Source organism: Onychomys torridus, chromosome 6 (genome assembly GCF_903995425.1).
Source record: "Onychomys torridus chromosome 6, mOncTor1.1, whole genome shotgun sequence".
NCBI lineage: Eukaryota > Metazoa > Chordata > Mammalia > Rodentia > Cricetidae > Onychomys > Onychomys torridus.
Genome location: NC_050448.1, coordinates 85,237,886 through 85,252,350, shown reverse-complemented (window position 1 = coordinate 85,252,350; position 14,465 = coordinate 85,237,886). Strand labels below are relative to the sequence as shown.

The 14,465-nt window shown below is 43.2% G+C and overlaps 1 protein-coding gene across 1 annotated transcript in view; it reads left to right on the top strand.

Moving 5' to 3' along the window:
- The window catches only part of Fam102b (family with sequence similarity 102 member B), a 55,555-nt gene extending 41,566 nt beyond the window's left edge, over positions 1 to 13,989 (top strand). Inside the window, exons 7-11 of the mRNA XM_036190563.1 lie at positions 3,441 to 3,536; positions 4,339 to 4,528; positions 4,636 to 4,763; positions 5,508 to 5,577; positions 9,581 to 13,989. Coding sequence (XP_036046456.1) covers positions 3,441 to 3,536; positions 4,339 to 4,528; positions 4,636 to 4,763; positions 5,508 to 5,577; positions 9,581 to 9,623 — 527 coding nt within the window. The 3' untranslated portion in view covers positions 9,624 to 13,989. The remainder of the gene's footprint in view (positions 1 to 3,440; positions 3,537 to 4,338; positions 4,529 to 4,635; positions 4,764 to 5,507; positions 5,578 to 9,580) is intronic.
- The last annotated feature ends 476 nt before the right edge of the window (positions 13,990 to 14,465 follow it).

The following is a 14,465-nucleotide window of genomic DNA, read 5'->3' as shown; positions in this document are numbered from 1 at the left end:
CTGGTCACATCGCGCCCACAGTCAGGAGACAGAGAAAGAGAACCGCTCATGTCCAGCTACTTCCTCTTTCCCTTTCTCCTTCAGTCCGGGACCTCAGCTCAGGGAATGGCTCTGCTCACATTCAGGGTAGGTTTTCAGCCTTCGGTTAGCCCTCTCTGGAAACACCCTCACAGCCACAGCCAGATACGGGTCCCTTAGATGACTTGATTGACAGTGAGAGTTAGCCATCACAGTGCCCGTTTATTGTTAAATTCCTTTGCCATCTGCTTTGTGTCCTGTCTTGATGTCTACAGTTACGTGGTTGCCATCTCCTGTGGGCCTTTTTCCTGCTCCCATCTGATTCAGCCACTAACTCCTCGCTGAAGCCTTCTCTTCCTTTGACGCCTACCTTCCTGACCTTTCCTCTTCTGCTTCTCAGGGATTTCTTGAGCAAGCAAGGTGGTTCAGTGAGTAAAGATGCTTGCTGCCAATCCTGATGACCCGCGTTCCATCCCCAGGACCCACTGGTAGAAGCAGATGTTTGCCACCAGCTAGTTAGTTAGTTGTCATCTGGCCTGGCCTCCACGTGTATACTGTGTGACACACATGTATGCGTGTGTATGCACATGTGCACACATACATGCACACACACTTAAATAAGTAGGTAAATCAATGTAATGAGGGTTTTTGGGGTTTTTTTTAAGCCTAGAATCTGTTAGTAATTGATTGCTGCTGGGGGAGGGCAGGTAAGTTTTCTTCGGGGGCGTGGCCCCTCAGAGGCTACCCATGCTCCAATAGATGGTCCTAAGCTCATGCACATAGAAACAGCACAAGTGGATTCGTTGAATTTAAGAACAGAGCCCATTAAGTTGGTAGGGAAAAGTGATCGAGAAGTACAAGAGGAATTGGAGAGGAGGGATAGATGGTGAATCGGACCAAAACACATTATATGCATGCATGAAATTCTCAAATAATAACAAAAAAATTAAAAAGAACCTTCCTAAAGTGCCGGAGCTGTAGCTGTGATACAGAACACTTGCCTGTGTGCTTGAGCCCTGGATCTAGTCCCTAGTCCTTCAAAAACAGAAACTAAGGCATAAAAACACCCCCACCCTTTCCAGGGTTGCTATTCCACAGGGGTCTGGTCCCGTCTACTTAGTTTTCTGGGCAATGTCATCTACACCCCTGTATTTAACAGTCTCATAAATGTAATACGGTTGTATAAATGTGTGTTAAATACTTTCCATTCACAAATATGTGTTTCCAAATGTTTTGGGGAAGGTCCACTTCACGCCACACATCGTTACTGAAATCTATAAGCTCATCTTTCTCCCCAGACGGACTTTAGGTTCTTTGTGATCGGGTCTTGATATCCCAGAGACCAGGGGCAGGCCAGAATGTGATGACTATTGATTGTCAACTTCACATACTCAGTACGGATTTGCCCAGTTCTTTCTCCCACTGTTGGGGTATCCTGGCACAAACTTCTGCTCAGTGGTTGAATTCCGCCAATTGTGCTAAACATCCCCCGCTCTCAGCTGGCTTGTAATGGAAACCTTTGCTCTTCACCCCAACCTGCTCCTCCCTTTACTAAAGTGATCTTCACACAGTATAGCCTGCAGTGGCATGCCCTGGCGTAAAGTCACTGAAGTATCACTGAAAGTACCTTTCGTTCAGCTCCCAGAAAGGTCTTCATCAGCTGGCCTGTGCTCAAGTTCTCAGTCTCTTTTCCCATTGGTCATCTCCCCACTGCTCTGTGTGCCGACTTCACCAAACCATTTGCTGATCTACAAGCTTGTTGTGCCCTATGCTCCTCCCTCCTCAGCGAGCTAAAAGACTCCTACACTGGCAGATCCTTCTCTCTGAGGTCTCCTCCCCTGTAGTATTGTGTGCACTGGCCTTTGGAGTTCTTAATACCTCCGTTGGTTAATGCTGGACACACTGTATTCTCTTTGCTTCTATCTCCGAATTCTGAGCATGATTTATCTCATTTACTTTGTGTCCCCAATGCCTCCGTTTCATCTATACCACAGACACTGATTTGATAAGAGCTTAATAAACTTTTATATGGATTGAATGCACTTTGGAAACCAGGAGACAGGTGGCTGAGTTCTGAGCCAAACACTGGAGTAGACTTTTGGGTGTCCAGGAATCTCTATGAACTGTCTCCTGGTGAGGGTTTTATTGGAGCTAACCTTTGGGTTTAGGGCTGATGTAGGTAGATACTTGGGAGCCTTGCAGTCTGTCTGGACATGAGCAGTCTTTGCAGAGGACCAGTAGCTTGCACGCTTGGCAGCATTTGTTGGCCCGACTCTGTCCCCTTCTAGCTCATTTAGAGACCTACCGCTGTGGTAACTTTCACACTCAACTGCCTTTCTTCTGCTCCTAGGTTAACAAGAGTTCTGGTTTCCAAGTGGTTTCCACTAGTGTTCAATAGTCACAGTTCTGTCTCCTGTGCAGGAAGGCTGGGTCTACAAATACGTAATTGCTATCTAGTCTATGAGCATGAGTAGGGACTGCTTTGTCTATTTACTTTCAAGCTATGTACTATCATCAGTTTCTGTTTTTTACTCTATTTCTGAGATTTTATTGATTGTATTTTTACTGTATGGGTGTTTTGTCTGTATGTATGTATGTATGTGCACCATGTGCATGCAGTGCCTATAGAGGCCAGAAGAGGGTATTGGTTCCAGTGGAATTGGAGTTACAGGTGGTTGTGAGCTGCCATGTGGATGCTGGGAGCTGAACCCATGTTCTCTGGAAGAGCAGCCAGGGCTGTAAACAGCTGCGCCATCTCCAGCCTCATAACCAGTTTCTAAAGAACTTTCATCCTGGGTACTCCACCCTATGCTGTGTTGATGAAGGTCACAGCATTGTCCCCTGTGGAGCCTAGCACACAGGAAGGCTGACATTGAAGACTAAAGACATTTGATTCACTGCTGATGTGAATTCTGAAGACGGGCGATCTCCTCAACACCACCTAAACACAAAAACACTAAAGGGTCAGGGCATGGTGCTGCACACCTGTGATCCCAGCACTCAGGACATCAAGGAGAGCCAGCCTCAACTACTGAGTGGGCTTAAGGATAACTGGGGTTATATGAGACCCTGTCAAATAAATAAAGGGAAAAAAACCACCAAAATCCAGAAGTTGCATGAGAATTTGTAAGAATAAGACTGACTTATAAGAAAAATGTTGAACACACACACACAACTAACGGTTTTAAGACACACTGCTAGTAAACATTACGAAAGTACTCTCTAACTTTCCAATGAACTAAGCTATTTACGTATTCTTTCATTTCTTGTGATGTAGTTGTTTTCATTGTACCAATCTGAAGGAATCTATCACTTTACAATGCATTTTCCTTGATTGTGAACTTGTGAATTAATAAAATCTGCAGGTTAAAGTACAAATTGGACACTGACTTGTTAAAGTAACATCATGTGACTTGTTACAGATCTTTCAGCAAAGAGTGCCTCTGTTCCAGATGAACTTGGTGCCTGGGGACATTCTAGAACATCAAGCTATGCAAGCCAGCAGTCCAAAGTATCAGGTAGAGGCCCCCAGTGGGATTCGACTCCTTATTGTTCTGGATCACTGGTTCTCAACCTCCCTAATGCTGTGACCCTTTAACACAGTTCCACGAGTGGTGGTGACCCCCAACCATCAAATTATTTTCGATGCTACATAAGTGTGATTTTGCGACTGTTGTGAACTGTCATGTGAATATTTTCGGAGATAGATGTCTGCCAAAGGGATTGTGAGGCACAGGTTGAGAATCACTCTTCGTAAGGGCTTTGAAGCCAAGTGTGATGGTCCACACCTGTTATCCTAGCAGTGAAGAGGCTGGGAGAGAAGGATGGCAAGTTCAAGACCAGCCTCTGCTTGCTGTATAGCAGCAGGTGCCTGTCCCAAACAAAATAAAATTCAATAATAAACTTGAAGTTACTCTAACGTGGGGTGAAAAAAATTGCACCTCGGAGATGATAGATGTAAAGTGCTTGTCATTCAGGCCTGAGAACCTGAGCTCAGTCACTCACAGGAAAGTCAGACATGACAGTTCATACCTATAATCTAAGCCCTGGGGAGACAAAAACAGAAGGATTTCTGGGACCATGATAGCCAAATCAGCAAGTTCTAAGCTCAGTGAGAGATCCTGTCTCAAAAGTAAGGTGGCCAGTGACAGAGGATACCCGATCAACTACTGGCCTCTCTACACACGTTCACATATGTGCATCTGCACACACATGTGCATGCACCCATCTCAACATGTGTGTACACATTCAGAAAGACAAAGTTAGATTGTAGTGTGTCTGATAGTGTTAATATAGCCAAAGTGCTTTTTCCTCTGGCAGGGTATAGCACATGTCACTCCCGGTCGTCCAGCTTCTCCGAGTTCTGCCACAGGAGAAATACCTCCGTGGGCAGCACATCAACAGGAATTGAAAGCATTCTGGAGCCATGTGATGAAATGGAGCCAACCACAGCTGAACCAAACCCTGACCCAGCTGACAAGGAAGAAGACGCTTCTGAGAAGCTCACCAGGTACCCTCCCACACGGTGACACTGCTATGTGTAAAACATCTTTATGTTCTTACACAACACAACACATCAACACAAAAGGTGGAAACAAACTGTGCTTCTTTTCAAAGGTGCCCGGTGAAGCAGGATTCTGTCGAGTCTCAGCTGAAGCGGGTTGACGACACCAGAGTGGATGCGGATGACATTGTGGAGAAAATCCTGCAGAGTCAGGACTTCAGCCTCGACTCCAGTGCAGAAGGTGTGTGGAGAACGGATGCAGACGGGTGCTGTGGTCCACAGCTGCGTCAACCCACACAATCGGGCTGCCACTGCCCGCGTGTAGAATCATTCCCTGTCCACCAAAGCAAAGATAGTTCCGTAGCTTGTCTTGACGAAGGCTGGTGACGCTGGAAAAGGAACAAACGAGTGAAGAAATCAGCTGGAGGAGATGTAGTTCAGTAGTACAGCCAGTTCCTAGGATGTACGAGGCCCTGGGTTCAATCCCCAGAACTGAGGGTTGGGGAAAAGGAGAAACAGATCAGTTTTAAAGAAAGCTTCCATGTCCATACACTTTATGAGTGTCAGGTCCCTGACCCAGTTTGGAGGGCTGGGGTGGTGGTCTTCAAACAGTAGTGAATAGAATCCTGCAGTCTCCTCTAATTTTCCACAGAAACTGAGAATTTATATGCCACCAACTTGAAAGGTGCAATTACTGAAGCTGGTGGAAAAGAGAACACTTAGCAGTTGACTGTTTTGTTGTGTAACTGGCTGGAAATAGAAATAATTAAACCGCATGAAAATTTATAGAAAGAGCTGTCATTCCTGTTCAAAGAAAAAGAGCTTTGGGAAGCTGGTGAGAAGGAGCTGTAGACTGCCGCTCCGGTGGTCTCTTTCAGAGCTTTGATACATTTAATCAATGTAAAATGTGGACTACTACAATGTGCATATTGCTTGGTAGTCTTCTGACCGTATGCTTAACAAGCATTCCAATTATGTGTTGCAGAAGAAGGCCTGAGGTTATTTGTGGGGCCTGGAGGAAGTACAACCTTTGGCAGCCATCACCTTCCGAACAGGTATGTCATCCACAGTTAACATCCTGCTAAAATACAGACCATCCTTTTGTTGGTTTGCTTGTTGTCTTTGTTTTTTGTTTTTCCTGGAGCTGAGGACTGAACCCAGGGCCTTGCACTTGCTAGGCAAGCGCTCTACCACTGAGCTAAAGTCCCAACCCCCTTTTTTTGTTTTATTTTTTGTTTTTGGGGGGTTTTGTTTTTGTTTTTTGGGTTTTTGTTTTGTTTTGTTTTTGTTTTTGTTTTTTTGAGACAGGGTTTCTCCATGTATTTTTGGTGGCTCTCCTAGATCTCGCTGTGTAGACCAGGTTCCACCTGGCTCTGCCTCCCCAAGTACTGGGATTAAGGCATGCACCCTCAGGAAGCAGAGGCAGGCAGATCTCTTTGAATTTGAGGCCAGCCTAGGCTACAGAGTGAGTTCCAGGAAAGGCACAAAGCTACACAGAGAAACCATGTCTCAAAAAACCAAAAACAAACAAACAAAAAATACAGACCATCCTAATCCACAGGAGAGGCAATGTCACTAGTTGTTAGAAGGTTTGCCTAGCAAGAGCAAAGCCCTCCAGTCAGCTTCAAGAGTGACCTAAACAAGCCTGGTAGCTTCCTCGTAAAATACCAGCACCTGGGAAGTGAAAGCAGAAAGTTCAAGAGTTCAGGGTCATCCTGGGCTACATAGAGAGTCTGATGCCAGCCCTGGATCTGTGGGGAAAAAAATCTCAAGTAAAGGACGAAGGTTACAGCTTTCATTGTGCCATGGCTGAAATAGGACCAACACTTGTACACCCTTGAGAAGAGTTGGTTATTACTGGAATCCTCTTTCCTTTCCTGCATGTCTTCAACATTATATTCTATGTTAGTTTGTTACTTTATTTAAATGTATTTTTAGAATGTATTGGACAAATAGAGCACTGACAATTGTACCATAAAAAGCCTATTTAGAAAAGGACTTTAGCCTACTGTTTTAGACAGAACAGAGCAAGCATTTCCAGCCAGTGCCCTTACCTCTGGGAACAGCTGTGCACCCACTCACAGCAAAGCTGCTTTTAACCTTTCTTGACCTTAGGGACATTTCACTTTCCTCAAACAAGAAGTCTGCGTCCATTTCTAGTTTTAATTTTCCCTATGTAATTTGTATATCTGGCTGTTTTAAAGATTTATTTTTTATGTATATTTGCATGTAATGTATGCTGTGGGGGGGGGGGTGGGTTGGCCGAGGCAGGGGAGAGGGGAAATCCACAGAGGCCAGGAGAGAGCATTGGATATCCTGCTGCAGTTACAGTTGCAAGACACCAGTGTAAATCATGGAAATTGGACTCAGGTCCTCTAGAAGGGCAGGAATGGCTCTTAACTGCTGAGCCATCTCCCCAGCCTCTATCTGGATATTTTTTTAAGATTTTTTTATTTTTTTTATTTTTTGAGGCAGGGTCTCAATGTATATCCCTGACTGGCCTGGAATTCACTATGTAGACCAGGATAGCCTCAAACCCACAAAAATCCACCTGCTTCTGCTCCCTGAGTGTTAGGGTTGAAGCAGGTGCCACCACACCTGGAAAGATTTTTCTCTTTGTCACTGGTTTCTTAGACATTGGAGTGAGATGTGACTGGGTGTTTCTCTGTGTTTATTCTGTTTTGATTTCACTGAACTTCTTGGATATCCATGCCTATAGATTTCATCAGATTTGAAAATTCTCCAGCCATTATTTCCCACACATACATCCTTCCTTCTGGTACCCTGACATTCAAATGCCAATTCTCATCTTCTCTATGCTAAGATAAAGTGCAATAGAGCAAACTAACAATTTTGCCCACATCCCGTTTGGTGAGCTGGTGAGCTTCCCAGCCTTACAAAAGCAAGGGTGACTCATGACAGCTCCATCACCAAGAAAATGTACTCCATCATGGCTGACAGCCCCCCAGGAGCCCAGCTTCAGCTAGCCCCTACACACCCGAGCATCTTCCAAGAGCACACACAGGAGGGAATGGTGGGTGGTCCCAGGAGAGTCTTGTGACCCTCCCTTCCTTCCTTCTACAAGCATGTATTGAAAGCCCAAGCCCATTCTCACTCCCATAGATCTTGTTGTCACTGTATCAGCTTATTTCATTGCCATGACTACAGTGCCAGGGGTATCCCTGCTGCGTGATAGGAAGAAATGAGGTAGTTGTGGTATACCTGGAGGAAAAAGGCATACCACAAACACCTCATAGGAGGCCTCCAAGGGAGGAGTCCAGCCATCATGGTTGCTTCCAGGATTGTTAAATTCTGTACACTCCAAGTGAAGCATTGGGTATAGGGAGAGAGGATTTCTGATACCTTGACAAATGAAATAGGTACCTACTGCTAACTTTTAGCAGTGAGACCCTCAGCTCCATGCAGCACTGCCACTAAAGTTCCCCTGATCACCCAAAATGCTTCTGAGAAAAGACAGAATTATGACCCATTCAAAAGCTTAAAGCAGGGGGCTGGAGAGATGGCTCAGCAGTTACAAGCAATGGCTGCTCTTCCAGAGGTCCTGAGTTCAATTCCCAGCAACCACATGGTGGCTCAAAACCATCCGTAATAAGATCTGGTGCCCTCTTCTGGCCTGCAGGCATGCATGCAGCAGAACACTGCATTATTATTATTTACATAATAAATAAATAAACCTTTAAAAAAAAAGAGTTTGTGTGAACATGAGTTTTAAAAAAAAAAGCTTAAAGCTAACTGCCATCTAAAAGACCTGGTGCGAACCTATCTTCTGCCAGACCAAGAAACAACAGCAGGAAGAGGCTTGCTCCTTCTTTGACTTCACGGAACTAAGGTCCTAAGTGCATCCATCTTAACAACAGCCACAGAAAGTCTCCTAAGTCTCCTGTTGATGAGGACATTACTTACATAAGCCATCTCAGAATGGGCTTATTCACAAAGCTTGCAAATTAAGTTACTTAGTCTATTTCGTTGTTAGAGGTCAGTTTGTACCTGGCATATTACAGTAAAGGCTGTAGCACAGAAACCCAAGAATGCAATGGCCAGGCCAATGATATTTCATCTTCCTGGACTGCTGGGGTAGCTACCAACCCAGGGTAAGGATTCCTTGTGTGCTAGAGAGACAGAAGTTACTATAGCTCTTCATTGGTGGTTCCAGTAGGAAAACTTAATCACGTGGCCACACCTACCCACAGAGGAGTTGAGGAAAGAGTCTCCAGCTAAGCTATGCAGAAGAGAAGAGGTGGAGGTGGGGGACAGCCAACAGTCTTCTACACCGAGATGCTAGAGAAAAAACCCTTCTCTTCAAGACTTCCCCTTTCCATCTCCATCACATGTGGATTCACAATGCTGGCCGTACAGAGAGCCATCTGCATATTGACTAAAGGCACCCTGAGCCCTGTCACTCAGAATCCCAGCACTTTCAAGGCTGAGGCAAGAACAACTGTATTTCAAAGCCATCCTTGGCTACATAGAGAGGGATAGGCCAGCCTAGGCTACTTGAAACCCTGTCTGAAAAAGAGAAAGTCGAGAAACAGAGGGAGAGAGAACAGAAAGAAAAGCTTTCCACTTTCTAGAAAGATATTAAGGCCTACAGTATTATAACTAAAGACTCTCATCGTTAATTTCATGAAAAGCCTATGTACTGCCCTAGCTGAGACTGATTTTAGGATTGTCTTGTGTGTGAAACATTTAACCCTTGTAGAATAAACTCAATAGAAAACCACCTGGAGCCACCCTGTGGCATCACATACCTTTAAACCCAGCACTTTAGATGGTGGCAGATGGATCTCTGAGTTCAAGACCAGCCTGGTCTTCCAAGACAGCCAGGGCTGCAGGGAGAAACCCTGTCTCTAAAACAGAGAGGAGAGGGAGGAAGAGGAGGAGGAGGAGAAAGGGAGGGAGGGAGGGAGGGAGGGAGAGAGAGAGAGAGAGAAAGAGATGGGGAGAACCACCTAGTGTATGTACCTGGGAGAAAATGTATTCCTAAGTTGCCACCTTTACAGTTCAAGTTCTGAAAGTATCCCCTCACTGCTGTTTCAGGGTAGGATCTGGAGCCTATGAGCAGGTTGTGATCAAACGCTAGAGGTGACGCCAGCAGACAGAAGCTTCCTGTGTACGCGAGGTGTGGACAACCAGTGTTTCACAGTGTTTAGGTCAAGCATGTAAGAAAAACAATGAACCTGTTTTCAAAGTGAAGTTCATCTGTGAAGAGGAAAGCAGTGCCGATTCCTTCTCAAAGCACCCCCACCATCATTCCAAGCCACTCACCCACTGAGGGAGCATGTGAATGGAGGCTGAAGGCCTGGCCCAGGTCAGCACCCAGTCTGCTTGTATGTTCCAGGCACCTCAGAGGAAAACAACATTGGACACATCTGAGAGTGATTCTGGTATTCCAGCGTAAAAATGCAAGGCAGGGGTGCTCAACAGGTCTGGGCTCTGTTTTTAAATTTTACGTTTAGGAGACAGTATGTGAAATCAATTTAAACCCATAAATGCTATCAAAATAATTAGAATTCCTATTAAGTAAATCTTCCATGTCCTACTACATATAGCATTGAACTAAGTGTATTAACTCCTTTTATGCAATAATTGACAGAAAGTATCCGTGCTTTGGGAAAATGTTACAACTTAAACATTTTAAATACTTCATAATTCTAAACGTATTCAGACATAAGTCAAATGATAGGTGTGTCCAAGTCTGAGATGGTTGGGCGGAAAGAAAGCTTTGAATATTCCATATATATTGTTCCTTGTCATTAATATTAGATAAACTGCAAAAGCCCCAGTAACACTCTGTAAGAGTCAAGTAAGCTTAATAATCAGTCTGTTAGGCTACCAGGGACAAGCTAGGAGAAAAGCTGATATATTATCCATTCAGTACTAAGACTCACTGGTCTCAGCAGTCAGATCAGAAGGAAGACTGTAAGGTGATCAGAAAAATGGCACCCTTCCTAAGGAAGCCGGACTTCCGTGACTGACGCAGTGTTAATGGATAGACGTCTGAATGGCTGCTGGATGTCACTGATGCCATGGGAACTGGCGCTTTTCTGTTTTAGCCCTTTGGCCTGAGCCTGTTTTCTTTACTGTGTCAGAATGTCGCTGTTTGAAGCCAGGGTAGACGGTGATGTACCTCTAATGCAGCTTTTAGGGTACAAATATCTAGCCTGGATCCATGTTAACAGCCCAGCACACAAGCTGCAGTTTTTCTGGTTTTGACGGTAATCCTGTGGAAAGAGCTAAACTTCCCTTTGCTGAAGAGAAACATGAGGTGGGTACAGGGCCAGCAATGCCCAGACCTCACCTACACAATCATGTCTGAGAAACACAGTGGGTCAGCACAGAATTACTCTGGCCAAGACCTTTTTATGTTGAACAAAAGAAGGATAGAGTTATACAATGTTTGAATATCCAGATTGGGAAGTTTGGAAAAAAGTGGAATTGTTCCTGTTAGAATTTTTACTTTAATATCTCAAGAATTAAGTAGTCTACATTAATCCAAAACTATTTTTACAAGTACATGCTGACTTTTTTAAAAAGATGACACCCTGTTTTAGAATATTTTGAATACTAAGAGAAAGGATTTTCTGAATCATGTTAAGACATACTCGGAGGTTGGGACATTGGCATGAACATCTTTATCAGGGAAGATGCTGTCGAAATAGATGAGGACATGCTGTTTTCAAGTGAGAAGATCCATTGTATGTTACAAAAAGATCAAAGAAAGTTTCAACTGCAGATAATGGAGATATTATTTAGAGAAGTTTATTCTGACAATTTTAAAAGCATATTTTTCTATTTTAAAAATAATTTCTAGGCTATATTTTTATTGGCACTTCTGCAAATGAGTTTGGATTCTAAAGGTGATAATAACTGGATTGTGAGCTTGGTTCACGAAGGCTGCTTGTCAGACACACACAAGGTGCTGTAATCAGGAAAGAGTTGCTACCGCTCTTGGCCCTCTGTCTTTACACAAGATTAGGTCTTGGTATTTTAAACGATACAGAATCTTTTTTTTTTTTTTCTTTTAGAAAAATAAAATGTGTGAGCCTGGGGATATAGCTAAGTTGGTAGAGAATTTGCCTAGACTACACAAAGCCCTGGGTTAAATCCCCAGTACATAAACTGTGCATGGTGGTGCATATCTGCAACCCCAGCACTTGGGAGCTGGAGACAAGAGGACCAGATGTTTAAGAACATTCTTGGCTCCACAGGGAGTTGAGGGCCAAATGAGGCTGTATGATACCCTATCTCAAAAAGGAAAAGTAAAAATGTGAAGAGATCTTGAAAATTGTAGAAAATTATACCTTTTTTTATTTTAGCAGCTACTAAATAATCTTGATTTACGTATTGTTAAGTAATAAAAAAAATCACTTAATAAGTAGAAGCATTGAGTTGGAAGGGGAAAGGCTGGCTGTGACTCTATAGTCAGCAGAAATCTGGACTCTCCTGCCCTGGTGTTCTGGGGTCTGTCCTGCATTCCTATTTCAGCACAGTCCGATCAGAATGTGAAGGGTTGCCACAGTGTCTGCCTGTCTAATCTTTACTCTCTGCAGGGCATCTAGTGTCAAGCTCTCAGCCACAAGGCTCTGCTGTCTACTGAGTGCCAAGTCTACTTTTAATTCTGCCTTGAGTTTAGAAAGCAATAGACTTGGAAAAGTGGAGTCCTAACAAATTATTTTTTTACTATTCAGGTCAAATTTTCAAGTCCAATCTTGGAGAATTTTGTAGGGATGAATTGTTTTCTTCCTCTGTGCTAGAGAAAAGTCTACCTGCACTCTTTAGCGCTAGTGTTTGTGATGAGAAGGAAGCATCTAACATACCTTGTTCAGAAGAATGCACAAGAGAGCTTCTCCTGCGACAGGCTGGTGACAAGACCGTACAGGATGTGCAGCGGAGGAAAAGGCAGAGAAGGCCCTGAGCCATTGGTTTACACTTGAATGTGGACTCCCTTTTGTGGTGGTATTAAAGGTTTCTGAGTGCAAACAACTAATGTAGATTAACACTTTCAATATTAAAGGTTTGACCAACAACCCTAAATTCCACCATCTCATTCCAGCATAAGTCCATGAGAATAATATCCAAACTAGATTCTTCTGTGTATGTTTTTGTTTTTTTAGTTGTTTGTTGTTGTTCTTTTTGTATAAAACTGTGAGCCACAGAAGTTGACCACTTAACTCCTTTGTTACTATAAGGAAAAAAAATATCTTCAACTAATCTCTATTCTAAACAGATTCAAATCCCAGCTCACCCCTGTAATCCCAGCACTTGGGAGGTTGAGGCAGGAAGAGCTCTGAGTTCAAGGATAGCCTGGGTTAACTAATCTACTTGAGTTCAAAGGCAGTCTAGGCTAACTGATCTACTTGAGTTCAAGGGCAGTCTGGGCTAACTGATATACTTGAGTTCAAGGGCAATCTGGGCTCCGTGGTAATCATGAGCCCAAAATAAGACCCTTACTCAAAAAACATTTTTTTTTTCAAATCAGGTAATTTTGATGTCAAAGCATCCAGAAGCAATTCCAGACTCTCAGATTTCCATGTTAAATAAACCACTTTTGAAGTATAAACTGACAGTTTCACTAAACATTTCACTGAAGCACTTCTGAAACTGTAGGCTTCCGTGTTTATAACAAATCTCTGAGAGATGCAGTGGGCTCGTATGACGGGATTGTATTGTTTTCTTCACAAGTCTTTCATGTGGGCGTCTTAGAAATTCAGTTCTCTTAGATGGTACATCCTGTGAATATCAAGTAGGGTAGCTGTACATATTGGCTTAGTTAGGTACTGTGCATAATGTTAGTAGTTGACTGTAAGAATGAAATATTCCTGTTGTAAGCCTAAGTTAAGACTACCCTGGAAATAAGGCCGTATTCCCTTCTCCATGTGATTTCCATCAGAAAATGTAGACACAAACTATTTTAAATGGTAGTAGGGGTGGTCTCCCCATACAGCAAAGCTGATAAACATTTTGATTTACAATGTGTTCTGTATTTTCAAATGTGTTTATCTTACATAATTCTTTCACCAATATTCATTGACCACATCAATGTAAGGAAAGACAGTCTACAGAAGGATTTGATTAATTTTGACAATATGTCTTGAGGATTACCTTCCTCTGTATTATTTCAATCATTTGGAAGTTTACACAGTGTTTATGAAGAGTGTTATTAATAGCTGAGGAATAGCTCAGTGGTAAGGAACATTCCAGCATGTGCAAGACCTGGGATTGGTCCTTAACACTCAACAAAGAAAGTGAAGTGATTCCGTCAGTATTCTAATACTTGGAGAATGACCTTCATAGTTATATATTTTCTGTCTTATGTTTTAACTATACAGTGATAAAAATCCAGGAAATGTTTTATAACAAAATCAAATCTTGTTTGTAAAATGTTTGTAATAATGTAAAAGTGGACCTTATACACGTTCAATAAAAAGCAGTATCTCTAAAGTCTAGATGCTCTTAATCTTTTTAAGACTTTATTTTTATTATTTTCATCTATGTGTATGGGGGTTTGTGCATGTCAAGAATTAGGTTTTTAAAAAATTACATCAAGTCACCCATATGCTTGTACAGACCTGACCATTGGTTAGAACGACGGCATAGGAGGAAATGCAATGCCAGCCCTCCCCTCTCTTGATGCTGAAACAGCAACTGAAAGTTAATAAAGTTAGTAAAGATCCTTTTGCCCATCATTTGGGCCCCTAGACAGTGCAGCTCATAAAAGGTTTGACCACTAAGCATCTTTCTTGGTGGTGGGAGGGGATACAATATTGACACTATAGGGAAGAGTCTCCAAACCCATCCCCACGACACAGGATAACTTGGTGCTAGATCATAGCAAAACCAGGCAGGGCCTCTGACCTCCCTCTCTGCTGTGTCTCCAGCCTGGAGTTCCCATTTTTCTCAGCATCTGGTGGTTTTCCTGTCT